General features: G+C 44.6%; 2 protein-coding genes across 2 annotated transcripts in view; one reads left to right on the top strand and one right to left on the bottom strand.

Moving 5' to 3' along the window:
• T265_06499 (hypothetical protein) overlaps positions 1-15676 on the bottom strand; it is a gene marked incomplete at both ends in the record, with an annotated part of 40432 nt that overhangs the window by 2393 nt on the left and 22363 nt on the right. The window contains 3 exons of the mRNA XM_009171773.1: positions 718-1087; positions 6537-6913; positions 8281-8675. Coding sequence (XP_009170037.1) covers positions 718-1087; positions 6537-6913; positions 8281-8675 — 1142 coding nt within the window. The remainder of the gene's footprint in view (positions 1-717; positions 1088-6536; positions 6914-8280; positions 8676-15676) is intronic.
• Positions 12788-15676, top strand: part of T265_06500 (hypothetical protein) — a gene marked incomplete at both ends in the record, with an annotated part of 23568 nt that continues 20679 nt past the window's right edge. Inside the window, 2 exons of the mRNA XM_009171774.1 lie at positions 12788-12867; positions 13206-13296. Coding sequence (XP_009170038.1) covers positions 12788-12867; positions 13206-13296 — 171 coding nt within the window. The remainder of the gene's footprint in view (positions 12868-13205; positions 13297-15676) is intronic.

The raw sequence follows: 15676 nt of genomic DNA, 5'->3' as shown, positions 1-15676 counted from the left end.
TGATGGTCGTTGGTTCGTTCGCTGAGATAAAGAAATCGCCTAATTCAACGAACAAGCTAACTATGCACAAACGAAAGGCCATAAATGTAATGTCTTTTTTTTAGTTCCCTCCAAGTGCCTTTCGCTTGATTGGTTTGCAAGCAGACCTGATTTCTCAAGATTTACTTCCTGCTCAATAAAACAAACGTGGTATTCTCCTGAATTCTACCATTCAATTCCCACTGTTGTAACTAGTGCGTCGAATCATTGTAAGGTCTGCAAAGCAAGAGGCTCGATTATATGGAGAAGGTATGTGACACCGAGCACCGCTAGAATTATGCGATATACGAGCGTGCAACCAACGTAAAAATTGTGGCACGCTGCGGCTCCAGCTGGAATAATACAAACTCACTGTGAGAGATACAAGTATCGCCCTGAATCAATTGTACTAACTCAACGAGTAAATCGGACTATTTCAATTCGCACACAAAAGCACGGGCAGTGGTGATATTGTAACACCTATTGCGGGCATCATGTACGTATGCCCAACTCGTTACTCAATTTGTGTGACGGACGAGGGATACTGATATCATGACCGGAAATCACGGGAAAGGATACTGAAACCGTCTAAGATAGCCTATGGATGAGGAAAGGCTTAGCTGCAACTAAAACGAGCTTGATGTGGAAGACACTAAAATATAAACAAGAAATTAAGCAAGAAAAGCCTATTAGTCCTACCATTCATCCTCGTTCACCATCCTAGGTGACAGCACCTGTCGTTCCGTCCCATATATCGGTGAGTGCACGAAATGATCGGATCCGGAGTCAACGGAATGAGTGGGACAGTTCTCAATCGCCACATCAACCACGTGTAAGACCAGGCCACCGCACACGCCATCCCGTAGATCATACGACTGAGGCACCTTGTTGGATGGTTGTTGTGGCTGTGAGTTCGATTGCACAGGACGATCACTGTTGGAATCAACCATGGTTTGCTCATAGTCGCTGACTGAAGTACTCGTACAAAACAGCCGAGTGATTTCTGGATCCATCCAACGTAGAAGAGACCGGTTGCCCGTTCGTAAACGACTCGGCCATCGGGCCCTATCTGGCGGGGAATTCGGAAGACACCCAAGGAAATGAACTGGTTACGTAGTCAAGTACAAATTATCCCCAGACTTATATGAGACTCCACACGAATGCCTCGGATTATAAAATGTAGAGGTAAAAACCGCAGTTTGAACCTTTGACGAGCCTATACCGGCACCAGACTAGTCGCACGTTGTTTGTATATTTTGAAGGATTATCCCCACGCTACTCGCAAGCGACCTTACCACCGCAAAAATTAAAAAGTGAACATGCAAATCCTACTTAGGACACAAGCAGCAGGTCACAGAGACCTCTGAAAACCTACGAAAGGCAGCAAAACGACCCAACCCATACTTTTGAACCAGGCATACTTCAAATCAACACTGAATGAACTTAAACCGAATTGATGGTCCCTTTGAATAACTGATATTCGCAGTTAGTTGGAACATTTCCGAGTGAAAAACCATCACAGCCGTGCAGCCCATCAGCTGTAAGCTATCTGCAAGATAAGTAGGGCCAGCAGAGATTATTATTATTATTAATATTAGTAGTAGTACCAAACACCCAGCTGTGGCACCCATTTGATATATAGCTGCCGTGCAACGTAAATGAGGCATGAAGGCTGACTTACTGCCAGGTTTTTCGAGCCCAGACAGGTCTGGGTTCGAGTGATGCACATTCCGGTTAGTTGTTTCGCGCCTTTATCGCTCAGCCACCTCGAGATCTTGGAGATAATTACACAATGGAGGAAATACTATTGGTAAGATGCAACGAAGTCACCCCGACGAGATCCAACAGTTTCTTGGTGAGCCATCCGGATCGTTACAAAATGAAGACGATGGATCCCACACATTAGCCTCACTGAGCGTGTCTTCTAATGTTTCTAGCCACTTGTGTAACAGTTCGGGAAGATAGCATCATAGTTCGAAGAAGCTAAAAACAGTCACCTGGAGTGGTGTTTCTTACAATCAAGCAGTTGGCAAGGAACTAGCGGTGCGGTAAACACTGGTAAATGCCGCACAACAAGGGTCATTTGTAAGTACTGAGGTTTTGAAGATGCAACCGAGATTCCACCATTAAAATGAAGTCTGGGTCTCGTCAGAAATTGACAGATTCAACAAGTTTCAGTAGAAGTCGTCGCTCGCGGAGCCAGTCAACGTGAAATCACGCGACATGAACTTATCGAACGAAGTGTGGTGTTACCAATCATTGTCAATTGCAAGTTAATCAACCGGTTGCGGTACGATGCTACCGTGGCCAACTATAAACCGGAGGGTCGTGGCTTTAAATGATCGGATAGATTTGCGGGATAGGTACCGCAGGTGAATTCCGACCAGAGTAAAACGTCTGAAAGGTGGTTTGTGGCTTTCTACCTCCTCCTGTGGAATGGAATCACTAATCTGGAACCGGACCTAACGAGTGAAACCATGAAGGAGTCACAAAACCGGAATCTGGTAGCTTTGTTTTGCTCTGTTGTGGGATCCTCTGATAGTTTAAGAAACCGACCTTGGTAATCTGCAGCAAACCTGCGGGACTTCACTGTGAACGAATTGTGAATTAAATCGAATTACTAGTCACCAAATTTCGCAAAACTTGTTTTTTATGCAGTTCGAGTTTTGTAGACATTCTGAGCGCGGTCACTATGAACATTCGTACAAATGTTGATTAAACGTATTCAAATATTGTAAAAGAAATTCACAACAGTTTGGAACCTGTTTATATGAGCACCCAAGGAATCTTTGAATTTCGTTCTGTTTTGTTCTGCATTCCAGATTCATTCCAGCTGACTGAAAACTGAATAAGGGTGGTGACCAGCCTTCATCAATTTTTCACGTCAGGAAATACGTTTAGAATGTTTTTACGCCTGGGAATTCGCCTTCCGGCATTTCCATGCAACATACATCGAACGCATGTGCGAAAAGAAAGTGTATATATATATATATAATGTATATGGGGGGTATTAGGTCTATTTGTCGCGTAGCAAGAAATCGCAACAAAGGAGGGGGTTGGATTAGAAGTCAGCATGTGCGCCGGCTCAGGTTCTGTGCCGAGCTTGCTGTATGTGCCTACGGAATGCTGCAATAGTCCACAGGATTCAACCTTGCTGCACCACCACTACACGCTGTTTGAGCAGGTGAAGCCGCCACAGAAAGAAAACCATTTCTCCTTGATCTTTAGACTTTAAATCAGTCAATCGGAGTAAAGCTGGCTGTTAGACGAGAACCAAACGAGAATAGCGGATTCCGACATCAGCCCCCTCGATGTTCAGGGTTTATTTTGCATGTGCCGGTGTGGCTTTCAAATGAACTCACACCAACGTTCATGTATTAAGCACAAAAAATTCTAACAAAGTTCGGGGGATTAAAGTCAAATTTTCAGTATCATTCAGTGCATTGAAACTCCACTGGCTAATTGAAATAAACAAATATAGTATGTGAAACGGAGTGGTTATGAATTCGTAAGATAGGGACAGTAAGCCAAGTATAGAAGGAGTACACAACAAAGAAGTTGGCGAAGAAAAACCACTACTTGATAGCATCTGGTATCTCTTCAGCTGATAATTAGCATTGCGTAATAAGTGTGACAGAGACCTAGACAAGATGACTTATGGGTACCCGGACTGAAGAAGTGGGATCCCTCGGATCCTTCAAGCAGCCAACACCAGAGCAGGAGAACGCGATCCAACAAACCAAATACTGAAGATGTCCAATATCCCTGGTAAGCGCCCAATGTTCCAACTTGCTACGAAAATGATGAGACATTTGGTCTCACGTCGCTAATTTCGTAGGCCGTTTACTGCTGTGTCGAAATCGAGACTTAGTCGACAACCTGGAAAAAAGTCAGACACCGGCTTTGCTCTTTGGAATATTGGGAGAGAAGCGCGGAGTTACCGGGCCAGGTCGATACGCATAGTTCCCACACCCAGCCGCACTAGGAAAGTCGGAGGCTGTGGGTGAAGTACTGTTGTGTAGCCCTGGTTTTGTACTCTTCCAAACACTCAAGAGCACTTGTGGAGAAAAGAAGTCCCATAATTCATTCACACTACGTGCTAGAAAACCTAAATTGGGAAAATCAACCCCTTGGGTGGGATTATCATGAAAAGCAATAGCATCTGGGTTACTGGTGTAGATAAATGCATGATTCGTAAGAAAGTGGTTTCGAGCTCGCTCATATATATATATATGCCTCCAAAAATGGGTTGTTAGTCGGACAAACAAACCAGGAAGCAATTGACTGATAGCCTTGTGCATCAGGGACACTATCAGCTGGCGAAGCAAATGGAATTAGAGCAAGGTTGCATGATTTCATGTAGAAACCATCCGCTCATTCTGTTTGCCAGCTTTGTTCGTTTAGCAGGAGGCAATGAAGTGGGGAATAGTAGCTGGTCCGATAGTGGCTGAAAAAGCGCGCCACTCCGCTTTCTCAATGAACACAGTATTTAGCGCTGAGTCGCACGTAGTACTGTGTGCAAAATGAAGGTAGACACAGAGATGCCGGTTGCTGGTTATCGGACGGACCGAAAATCGTAAAACAACAAAACTTGTCAAATTTCCTGACATCAAACATCATGTATCAGGATCATCAGTGCAATACTACACTTTCCTGAACAACCTGGACTGAGATTCGGATCGTCAGAAAGGTACAGTTAGGAAAGTCAAGGTCGGTAGCCAGTGAGGTTGTCTAGTGATCAAAACAAAGCTGAATGACCTTGGCAACAACGAAAAGTATGCAGAATACTTCACGAGAAGACGTAAGTTGACAGGATATCATCTTTCACAAAAAGCTTACCTGAATGTTTGGCACAAGCAGTCGCGGGGATTGTGATTTGGACTCGATGCTAATCCACAGGGCCTACGAGTATTCACTTTCAACTCAGATTGTTTGTATTATCCACATCAACTGGATTATGAGTTTTTTACCACGCCCTCCCTACAGCTTAAGCTCCCATTAGGAATGCTGATTTTTTCGTGGTTTGTGATATGCGTCGCGCATCCATGGTTAAGTGACACTGGTTACTAAGCTACTCGGTCCATGGCGGTCATCATCATCATCATCATCATCATCATCATCATCGCGCGGAGTTACCGGGCCAGGTCGATACGCATAGTTCCCACACCCAGCCGCACTAGGAAAGTCGGAGGCTGTGGGTGAAGTACTGTTGTGTAGCCCTGGTTTTGTACTCTTCCAAACACTCAAGAGCACTTGTGGAGAAAAGAAGTCCCATAATTCATTCACACTACGTGCTAGAAAACCTAAATTGGGAAAATCAACCCCTTGGGTGGGATTATCATGAAAAGCAATAGCATCTGGGTTACTGGTGTAGATAAATGCATGATTCGTAAGAAAGTGGTTTCGAGCTCATATATATATATATATATGCCTCCAAAAATGGGTTGTTAGTCGGACAAACAAACCAGGAAGCAATTGACTGATAGCCTTGTGCATCAGGGACACTATCAGCTGGCGAAGCAAATGGAATTAGAGCAAGGTTGCATGATTTCATGTAGAAACCATCCGCTCATTCTGTTTGCCAGCTTTGTTCGTTTAGCAGGAGGCAATGAAGTGGGGAATAGTAGCTGGTCCGATAGTGGCTGAAAAAGCGCGCCACTCCGCTTTCTCAATGAACACAGTATTTAGCGCTGAGTCGCACGTAGTACTGTGTGCAAAATGAAGGTAGACACAGAGATGCCGGTTGCTGGTTATCGGACGGACCGAAAATCGTAAAACAACAAAACTTGTCAAATTTCCTGACATCAAACATCATGTATCAGGATCATCAGTGCAATACTACACTTTCCTGAACAACCTGGACTGAGATTCGGATCGTCAGAAAGGTACAGTTAGGAAAGTCAAGGTCGGTAGCCAGTGAGGTTGTCTAGTGATCAAAACAAAGCTGAATGACCTTGGCAACAACGAAAAGTATGCAGAATACTTCACGAGAAGACGTAAGTTGACAGGATATCATCTTTCACAAAAAGCTTACCTGAATGTTTGGCACAAGCAGTCGCGGGGATTGTGATTTGGACTCGATGCTAATCCACAGGGCCTACGAGTATTCACTTTCAACTCAGATTGTTTGTATTATCCACATCAACTGGATTATGAGTTTTTTACCACGCCCTCCCTACAGCTTAAGCTCCCATTAGGAATGCTGATTTTTTCGTGGTTTGTGATATGCGTCGCGCATCCATGGTTAAGTGACACTGGTTACTAAGCTACTCGGTCCATGGCGGTCATCATCATCATCATCATCATCATCGACAGCATGGCATCAGTGTTCAACACCGATGCTTCACTGCCGTATCCATGGCGGCCACTTTTCTGAAACTAATGTCGCCGAGACGATCTGGTTGCCATAAATTAGAGGTTCTTAAGTCAGTCGATACTTTGATGGGTGGTTTGGACATAACAAGTAAAGGCTTCCTGCCAGGGCCAATAAAAACCGTACGTAGGCATAAAATACGTACCTATTGAGTCTTCTGTAGTATCGCCCGTCCCTGATTGTAGGATTAGTGATTCTGTCGGTGATAAGGGTAGATCCGGGTTAGGATGTATAAGGCGATTTCGCACGGTTGTACTGAGAAGTCGAGTGTCATCACCGACCGTCACAGGACGACGAATCGGACAGCAACAGCAAGCCCTACAACCCTTGTGACAACAGCGACTGACGCAAAGTTCAAACCCTCGGCTAAGGATTCGATGTTTTGGCACATCACATACAGAAAGTGCGTCGATCAAGCGCCACTTGAAGTCCAGTACGGTGGCACGATTCATCCGAGCGAACGCATCGAATCCGTAAATGATGGAAATCAAAAATGGTTTTGCATAGTTTGCGAGCTCCGAGCTGTTGGAAAGGAACGGGGGAAAATAGGGTTTCGGAAGTATAGGTGAACGAGCTGATATGGCATCTCCCTGGTAAGGAACACCTATCTGAGACACACTTAAGTGCCCTCAAAATGCACAGTGGTGTGTTGGTACACTAAACGGCCTTTTAACCACCAAGTATAAACGAATCGACAATATCATTACAATTCCCTTAATATAAAAATATATACCCAGTTTTGGAAACAGCCGAAATGCTCAGTTAAGGAGAAACTTGACGGTCTTTGTGGAGTATGAAGTACCTGTTGGACTTTCAAAACTACTAAAGAAGCCGCTTTCGGTCATTGAATACAGCTACATAACAGCAACAGATCAAATTGCTTTATTAAGTTACGACGTTCGCCTGAAAGGAAATGTCTACTGGCTCCATGGCGCAGCATTTCATCGTCATCTTCCCTGATCGCACTGTTCTCAATAAGATGTGATTCTGAATGGAACAAGAGAATGCCAAGAATGTGGGCTGACTAGTCTTGATAATAACAAACACGTGAAATGTCCGAGCGGTCGAGAAAAAGTGAAACTTTAACATGAGTTTAAAAACTCTCTTCATGGGTGTGAACTGCCACCACGTTCTGATGTTACGAAACCACAACTAAACGATGGAAACTAGCAATGTATGCGCAAAGTGACCCGACGACCCACACCACTTATAAGACTTATGCGAGGCACGTACACATTCCTAGCTATGTAGCCAATAAACGCTTTACTACAATGATCAGAGAAAGTTAGAGGCTTAACATGATCAGTGTTAAAGCAAGTGACTTATAGCGACATACATCAAGTAGACAAGAAACAGTATATGATGACGTATGACACAAATTAGTAGAACACAGTACAGAATACGATACACATGTTGCAACAGTAACACGCAGATGAAAAACAGAAAAGACAGTGGCGAAATCCAATCATTTGTAAACAAATGCGGTTTCATCAATACTCGACTGGAACCCAGTTGAATCTCCCGTTTTTGATGTTTCTAAGCGTAAAAACATCATAAGCGAGAGATTCAGGTGGGTTCCAGGAAAGTCTCCCGTCAAAACCAAATTCGTATGCAAATGAGTGGATTTCGCTAGTTCCATACAATCTAGTCTCAAGTAGAACATAAGTTTGACGGAAACTCGGGAATTGCGTCTACCTGATGATGCCCAAGAAGGACGAAACCCGTCGTGGACTGTCGGGGAATTTTCAGCATCCCTATGAGTAGTATATTACGTCTAGACAAGACAGCAACCCCAAACACAAGCGTGAACCGAATAAGGTTCCTATAGGTTTCAGGATGACAACGTAAAGCCAATGCAATGGCAGGCATAAATTCAAACATGATCTTACTTCATCATTCCAAGTGGTGCACTGAGAGCGTAGCCCTTTATTTCGGGATACATTGGACGTAGAAGAAGCGTCAAAAAGGAGGCGATGCCAGCTCCAAGACTGTGACCGCATACAACCAATGAATAATCGGGACGTTTGGCCTTTGCTATCTCTATTGACTTCTCCTGTAACAAACAGTGAAAAAGTCTCCGCGCACTTCCAACCATTCCTCTGTGTCCAATGAAGGTTGGTCGTTTGCCTACCTGTTCTTCCACTACATTCTCTATCTCTTCAAGACGCACCCCATCACAAAGAAGATCGACAATTGCGTCCTCGAAAGACAATGTGCCACGAACGGCTATCACAATACAACGGGAAATGTCATCCACAGCCACAAAGTACGGAGAAAGATAGACCTAAGAAGGTGGAGGATGGGGAGCATTGAATGAGCGGTGAGGAAGTGGGTCGTAGGCCTGAACAAAAGTATATCTTGAGTATATGGAAGAACGCATATTTGTGTACGTCGTGCAGACCTTATATTAATCAATACAAAGCATTTCAACACCAGGCAGAAATGCATAGATCGATAGATTCGGCTGCAGCGTCAGTTATTCGGGAGTCTGATGATATACAGGTAGTTTCCGTGTCAGACGAGTCCCCTACCCGTATCCCTTGCCAGGGATAACATGAACGCAATTCAGTAGTCAAATAAACAATGGATACAAGTAACGCTCAGAACGCTGATAATGGGAGACGGGCAAATAAGGTCGAAAATCAACGAGGCTGATAAGGTCAAACCTAAGCTTTATGGTGATCCTTTCTAGGAAGTAGAAATAAGGATGGGGCTATCAGCAGTAATACCATTCACGAATCACATTGTAAAGGGTCGTTCACATGCTTTCGAATAAATACCCCTAAGGTGCTGATAGGCTTTGCTTGCCACGAAGAGAGGTTATTTCGCGTCCAGTTTACCAATAACGAGTGTCCACTAGAACATCCGTGCATCAAAACAATCAACACACTGGAGAACGAGCCGACTTTAGTGAATTTAAAAGTCAAAATACTTTTGAATTCAAAGTCACTGAAAAAGTAAACACCATAAACTACGGCAAGTCTGTGCAACACCAGAGTATACACGAGTTCGGTCGAACGAATCTAGCCCGTGCGTATCTAGGACAGGTGATCGGTTCGTATTAGGATAGGGAGTGGCGACGACCAAATGTCCCGCTGACCACATATTACAGCACAAGGTGCAATAACTATCCGATGAATTTTGAGTTTTTTGACATCATTATCAATGGGTGTACCAGGTGTAACAGGCTACCAAGGTCCCAACAGCACAGCAATGAATTTAGGGAATTTAGGTACAAACTGTTTGCATTTGAAGCAAACTTAAGCTGGACAGAACTACTGCCCGCGGCAAGTGTTCACCTTGGAACGTAAAGGGTTCTGTCTAGAGACGCACGCAGGCAAACCAAACACTAAGGGTGCAGTGATTCAGGCTTTTTATAGATCAATTCGCCTGAATAATCAGAAAAACCAAATGGGCAAATTTTCACCGCATTACGACGACTGGGGACGGCAAATGACGACGTGAAGCTTACTAGCAGAAAACATTCAGTAACTTAAACATCTACAGCGATATTTTCCATGAACAGATGACCGAGAGCCATTACCACGCCAACGATACCTTGCACTGGTGAATGATACAAATGCTGTTCCAAAACCAAGCCATCGGGTTACCATCGATTTCCGCATTTCATATTCAGTTGGGAATGTATTGCTACGCAGAGCGGACATAGCTGCAGGTCGTGCCACAATTCGATGTACAGGTTGGCAGCATTCAACGTTACAGTGAGCAACGTAAGAGCGCCTGGTTCTAAGCCCTCTCTTTGAAGAACACTGGTGACTGCTTGGTCTATGTAGTCTTCGAGGATTATTGCGATCAAGTTACCGAACAATCACACAGAGGCGCCAGTGATCCGTCACTTACGAGACTGGAGGGTGGACTCCATGTTAGATGACCTTTTCAAGTGCACCGAACCTCCAAGCGCTTCCAAATAGTTGCTCATCAAGCCGAATTTGATGTTGAACTATTAGTGGTCGTGTAACTATGGCAGGAATTATGTAGTTTTGACAAACAATGCCCGGTATTCCCCCTGAAAAGTTTCCTTGCAAGTTAGCGCTACCGGTCCAAACTGTTAGACTGGTTAAGTTCAAACTGTATACTCCAACAATCGTGCATAAACAACTGAGTATGGATCGGCTGGGTATATCGTACGCCTAATGCGAAACTATAAAAAATCACAATCCCGAAGCAGTTCCGAAATGTCGGCCAACCAAGTGAGTAGTTAGTTAACAAGACAGCTCTCATCCGTAACTAGTCACTGTTTAGACATCCAATACGTGGACCCTAAAGAATCGGGTCTAGTGTATTTACATAGCTCGACGAATCCCAACTGCAAAGTAGTCAAAAATATTCACCCAGCCGACACGGTGCGCTCCAGGGTAGAGGGCGGTATGAAATCAACCCAAACCTATGAATCAACCACTGCGTTCGCCAAGATGGATACACACTTGGGAAACACGTTTGACTTCTATGGAAGAGCGAACATTCCTCTAGGGCGACGGTACCAAAGCTTTTGTGAACCAACCAGGACAGTCATTTCTCCTCAGAGGCATAACTTATGAACAGATTACGGTAAATACCCTTAGTGATCACGCTCCTTGTCGGACCTTGGCTTGTTCACTAGGGCTGAGAATTTTGTTGCAACCGCTACATGCCGTCAGTCAATTGATGGCACCTGGGAAAATCCCCCAACTCTGACAGACTCAGCGCGTGAGTGCCAGGAAGTAAGAAAAAAAGCGCGAAAGCCGAAATATCTTCACAGGGGCAGAAAAAATCGAGGCGACTCAGTCGCAGAACTGATAGGCCACCTTATTCTGAGCCTGTTAGAAAGCATGCTAAGTAGTGACCAGCACCACCACCGGTATTGAAATACTAAACCCCACAGAACATGTTTGGCCGATTGAAACCGCTATTCTGATGAGTCCCACGGATTCACCGAGGTGCTTAACTTAATTGCGGTACTGACTTAGAATCGGAACCGATTAGTCAAAGTCAGCTGTCTGGTTCCGTTAGTTGCTGGAGCCGAGTACCCTCGTCTTTATGTGACGAGATTTAGATGATCAACAACGATGTTTTGGCTGAGGTAAACTAAGACAACTCAAGCGGGGTGTAGCCTGAACTCAATCACACATAGCAGTGATGATTCGACAGCAGATATGTGTACGGCCTGACCAAGCTTATTGACAAAGAGAACGTAGAGAACCAATGAAAAGGCGATTTAGCATATCCAGAGAGACAGGTTAGAAGCTGAATTGTTGGAAATCCACTGTCCAAAAATGAGAACCCGAACGAGAATTCGCTGACCATCGTACAATAGAAATACGCACTTAAAGCACAGCACTCAACCCGATAAGTGTGCGTTTATTCATCGAAAATCAAGGAGTGAAGTTGAAGAACTTCAATGAAAAGTGATACATGTTCACGGCATTGTTCTCATACCCAAGAAGTTATTGGACACCCAGTTCGCATCTTAGACCAGCTTCGGGAAAGACTCATCTTCTCCAAACTTTTGCTGGCCGAAACGAAATAACGGGAAGAAGGGGAGGACTATTAAAAAGTAATAAACAGAAAATCGGGTCTCATCTTATTCATGTACTACTGCAATCTAGGAGGTGTCAAAGAATGAGGAATCTATGACAGTTTTCCGGATAGCACTAGGAATCAATGAGTGCTTGAGACGACACCGCACACTTCATCTTCAACCTTCAAACGACTCGGTTCCTCCTCTTTAGTCAAAAACTAATTAAGAAACTGGCCTTCAAAGGTACATCAGTGGAGATACAAGTCATGACATGTCATGACAAGCAACGCATATTGAGAGCCCATATTCTCTCATTCAACACAAAGGCTATAAAAAACAGTGTAGTAGCGGAAAAAATGAATAAATACTACGGAAGCTGCGCGAACTCCCTGGAATGCTGGATTTCGTTGGCACCAGACGACGATGATGCTCAAACTAAATTACGGTTCCATAGGTTATTGGCCTCAGCTAACACTTTTTCTGCCACGTCCTACATACCTATCTTGTTAAAATACTTTGCTAAAATAGTTTTGGTCACCGAGTATACACCTCGGGACAGAAGCTAAACCGAAGTGAACGTATAATAAGATGAATCGTTGGTTGAATATATAAGTTTTTTGTTTGCTTACACCGAACTCACGAAGAACGGGCTTGACAATACGCAAAACCGTTGCGCCGGATAGGAGACAGGCAAATAGACCACTGTCAACGCCCATGCTAGGACCCAACAAGACCAAACATGTTCATATGCCTCTCATGCATAGTTTGACTATTGCTTATGGTAGCCACCAGCCCATTCTACGCAAGTTAGAGACACCCCAATCAACTAGTGTTACAACTGGTTGTCTTGGATCCATAACCATGGTTGGATTCAAATTATGGCCTCCACAATAGTTCGATTCCCGCGGGAAACTGAGGATACTTCCTTCAAAAAATGCATCTGGCAGGGAAAGCTAAGGTGAGTGGACGTTTGTTACGCATGTCGAAACGACCACTGTGGCAGAAACCTAGAGGTGCTTAGAATTTGACATGACAAGGTCGTTGTTAGGGCTGTTCGCCTCCCAAGATAGAAACTAAGTGACCCTCCCTGCGCTTGGCGACCAACCGGTATCCACGGCGTTCATGCGTTCAGTTTTTATCCAAACTGATTGAGTGTTGGAGGTGTAGCCACCCAGGACGTTTGTTGTAGGCTAGCCCTAGATTCCTTTGCATACCCAATTTCTCTTCTCTGCATTAATGAAATGAATCGGCTGTCGGCAGTGAAGCACCAGTGTTCTTATCTGATGTTGCTATCAGTGTTGACGACGACGAGGCGGGAATTGTAGAATACGCACTCACATCACTCTTGTTTGAAAAGACGTCCTACTATGCTGGTGCAATCGTTCTGGTGAGTCCAGACCAAGGGGGAAGCACTGGACCGGAGTTTCGCTCATTAGATCTCATTAATAATGCATATCCTTGGCAGTGCCGGGGTTTGAGTTCCGCAGCTCCGACATGCGAGGCGAAAGTGTTGCCCTGACTGCACCAGCGCACGCCCGACAGATCAGACCCATACGACTGGAGCACCGAAAATAGTGCCGTCCACCCACTCAGTACCGATCCATCTGCACATTTCGCGTTTACCGGACTTTTACCCTTCCCATCTGACTTACTGGCGTGTTTGCCCATGTGGCGATCTATGAATCAGCAGAAACAAATCAACGTCCTACACAAAAAGTCGCGGAACATATTCCAAACTGTTCCTGCTTGTATGGAGCCTCAAATAAACCAACATGCCATTGAATGGGGGAAACAAGATGTGTCCCACGTTATCCATGAATGCTGGTGACAGTAATATTATCAGAAGTGAGAATGCTGAAGCCGAGACACTCGAATATACAATTCCGTAAGTGCTGAATTTCAAATTACACTGTTCACAGAAAGTGAACATACGTTGCTGTGCACATTGTGGAACAGCTATCACATTGTATGGTCAAATAGCAGTCTGTGTGCTGGCAGACTGGCAAATGATCTTAGTATCCGTTGGAACAAGCATTAATTTGCCTGACTGGAAGAGTTACTATGACGAGAAAAAGTTCTCTCCCAAAATGAATTAGATCTAAAAAAAAGAATCTGAGTTATTGCAGCACTAAAAAGACCGGGCTCACGGCCACTTCAAAACAACACAAGGTCCTGATAAATGGTTATTTAGGCAAATGCAGCGAACTGAAAATTGCATTAATTTTCCACTCTAGTTCAGTAAACGTGTCCTAGAAACGTACAAACTATTCTAGCGATTCCAGTTATTCCTAGCATCTACCGTTGTGAACAACTGGGCATCTCTCTATTGTAACTATGCTTCTGTGTTTCGTTGTGTGTAGTTCACCAGGACGACTTCCGGCGGCTAACTAAACATGCGAAGTAATGTAATCACCGTAATCGACCTTTTCAGAGGGTGAGATATCTCAATTTGCGTGAGCCTTGAATCCGAAAAGTCGCCACTCCAGGATTCAGTTAGCACGTGAACACGAGACGCAAATTGCGTGGGTAAAGGATGAGCGGCGTTGTGTCCTGTCTAAATGCGAGGCAATCATAGTGCTCACCAGCCACTCGCGACCGAAATACCTAGTCTTCCGCTGCTAGTAGTCATAATAATCAAAATCGTGAACAGCAACACCGGAGACAAACGCTGGTCTTTAATATCGCACGATGGAAGAAAGGGGACAGGAAGAATAGATCTAGGACTATCGAGTGAAAGGCATCCTACGTGCCTAAACCTCCAATACTCAGCCAAACAGGATGAATTGAAACTCACCGCATGTACTCATCGGTTAGCCGCTAAATCGTTCAGTCACCGGTAAAACAAAGGGAGAGTCACTTAGTCCTGCTTCTCGAGGATGAACAGCACCAACAGCTCCCGGATTTTTCGTAACACTGATTGGTCACTTCTACCATATCACATTCTGTCCACCCCTAAGTTTCCACCACTCACAATTAGACACGAAAAACAAGGCTCTTCTCGGCAGATATTGAACCAACATCCGCAGCAAATGACCAACCACCTTAGCTTACAAAGCTATTTGCATTCTTTGAGCTTCAGTAGACACCAGTTACCCGACCATCTCGGAATTTTCCGATTCAAGCCAACACCAACTATGGTAAGCGACCTGAAGATGTCTCAGATGTTCCACCCGAAGTGAGCACGTCCCGCAGTCACATAATTAAACGGCCCACACCGTAGTCCGACGAACGTGTTCTCTGAGACGCAATAACATACTTTTTTCGATGCCTCAGCTGGTGAAAAAACTGGCTTTTGGAATTTGTGCGTTGACTGTCTGTTACACTGCTGTCAGAGCTAGTGCAACTTCCAAGATACATATAGTGTAACAGAACTTCAATTATCTCTCCTTGAACTTAGGAAACGTGCTCAAAGACCGTACGCCCCACGACATGACTGGATTTTCGGGTGCGGGACACACGCCGAAGGACTGAGTGACCTTAATTAGTTTTTCTATGAACGTATAAGGTCTTTTCCTATTTCTCAAAAAGAAGAATGCCATCTGTATATTCAAGGTTAATGAGGTTCCCGTTCCAAGAGATCGGAACGCTATCATCATCATCATCATTGTCTGCTGTAAGAACCGCGTACTCGTCGTACACTGGTTGTAGCTGCCACAGTTTCGCTCACCGATGATTTGAGGGGAGGGGTAGGTAGCTGCGCATTGCACGCGCGAGCTGGTAAATTGGTGCATAAATCTAGCACTGTCAGTGGGTTGTCAAGCGGGGGG

This window comes from Opisthorchis viverrini, assembly GCF_000715545.1.
Source record: "Opisthorchis viverrini unplaced genomic scaffold opera_v5_133, whole genome shotgun sequence".
In the NCBI taxonomy this organism is placed as follows: Eukaryota; Metazoa; Platyhelminthes; class Trematoda; order Opisthorchiida; family Opisthorchiidae; genus Opisthorchis; species Opisthorchis viverrini.
The sequence above is the reverse complement of the archived record's forward strand: the minus strand, read 5'-3'. Positions and strand labels throughout refer to the sequence as shown.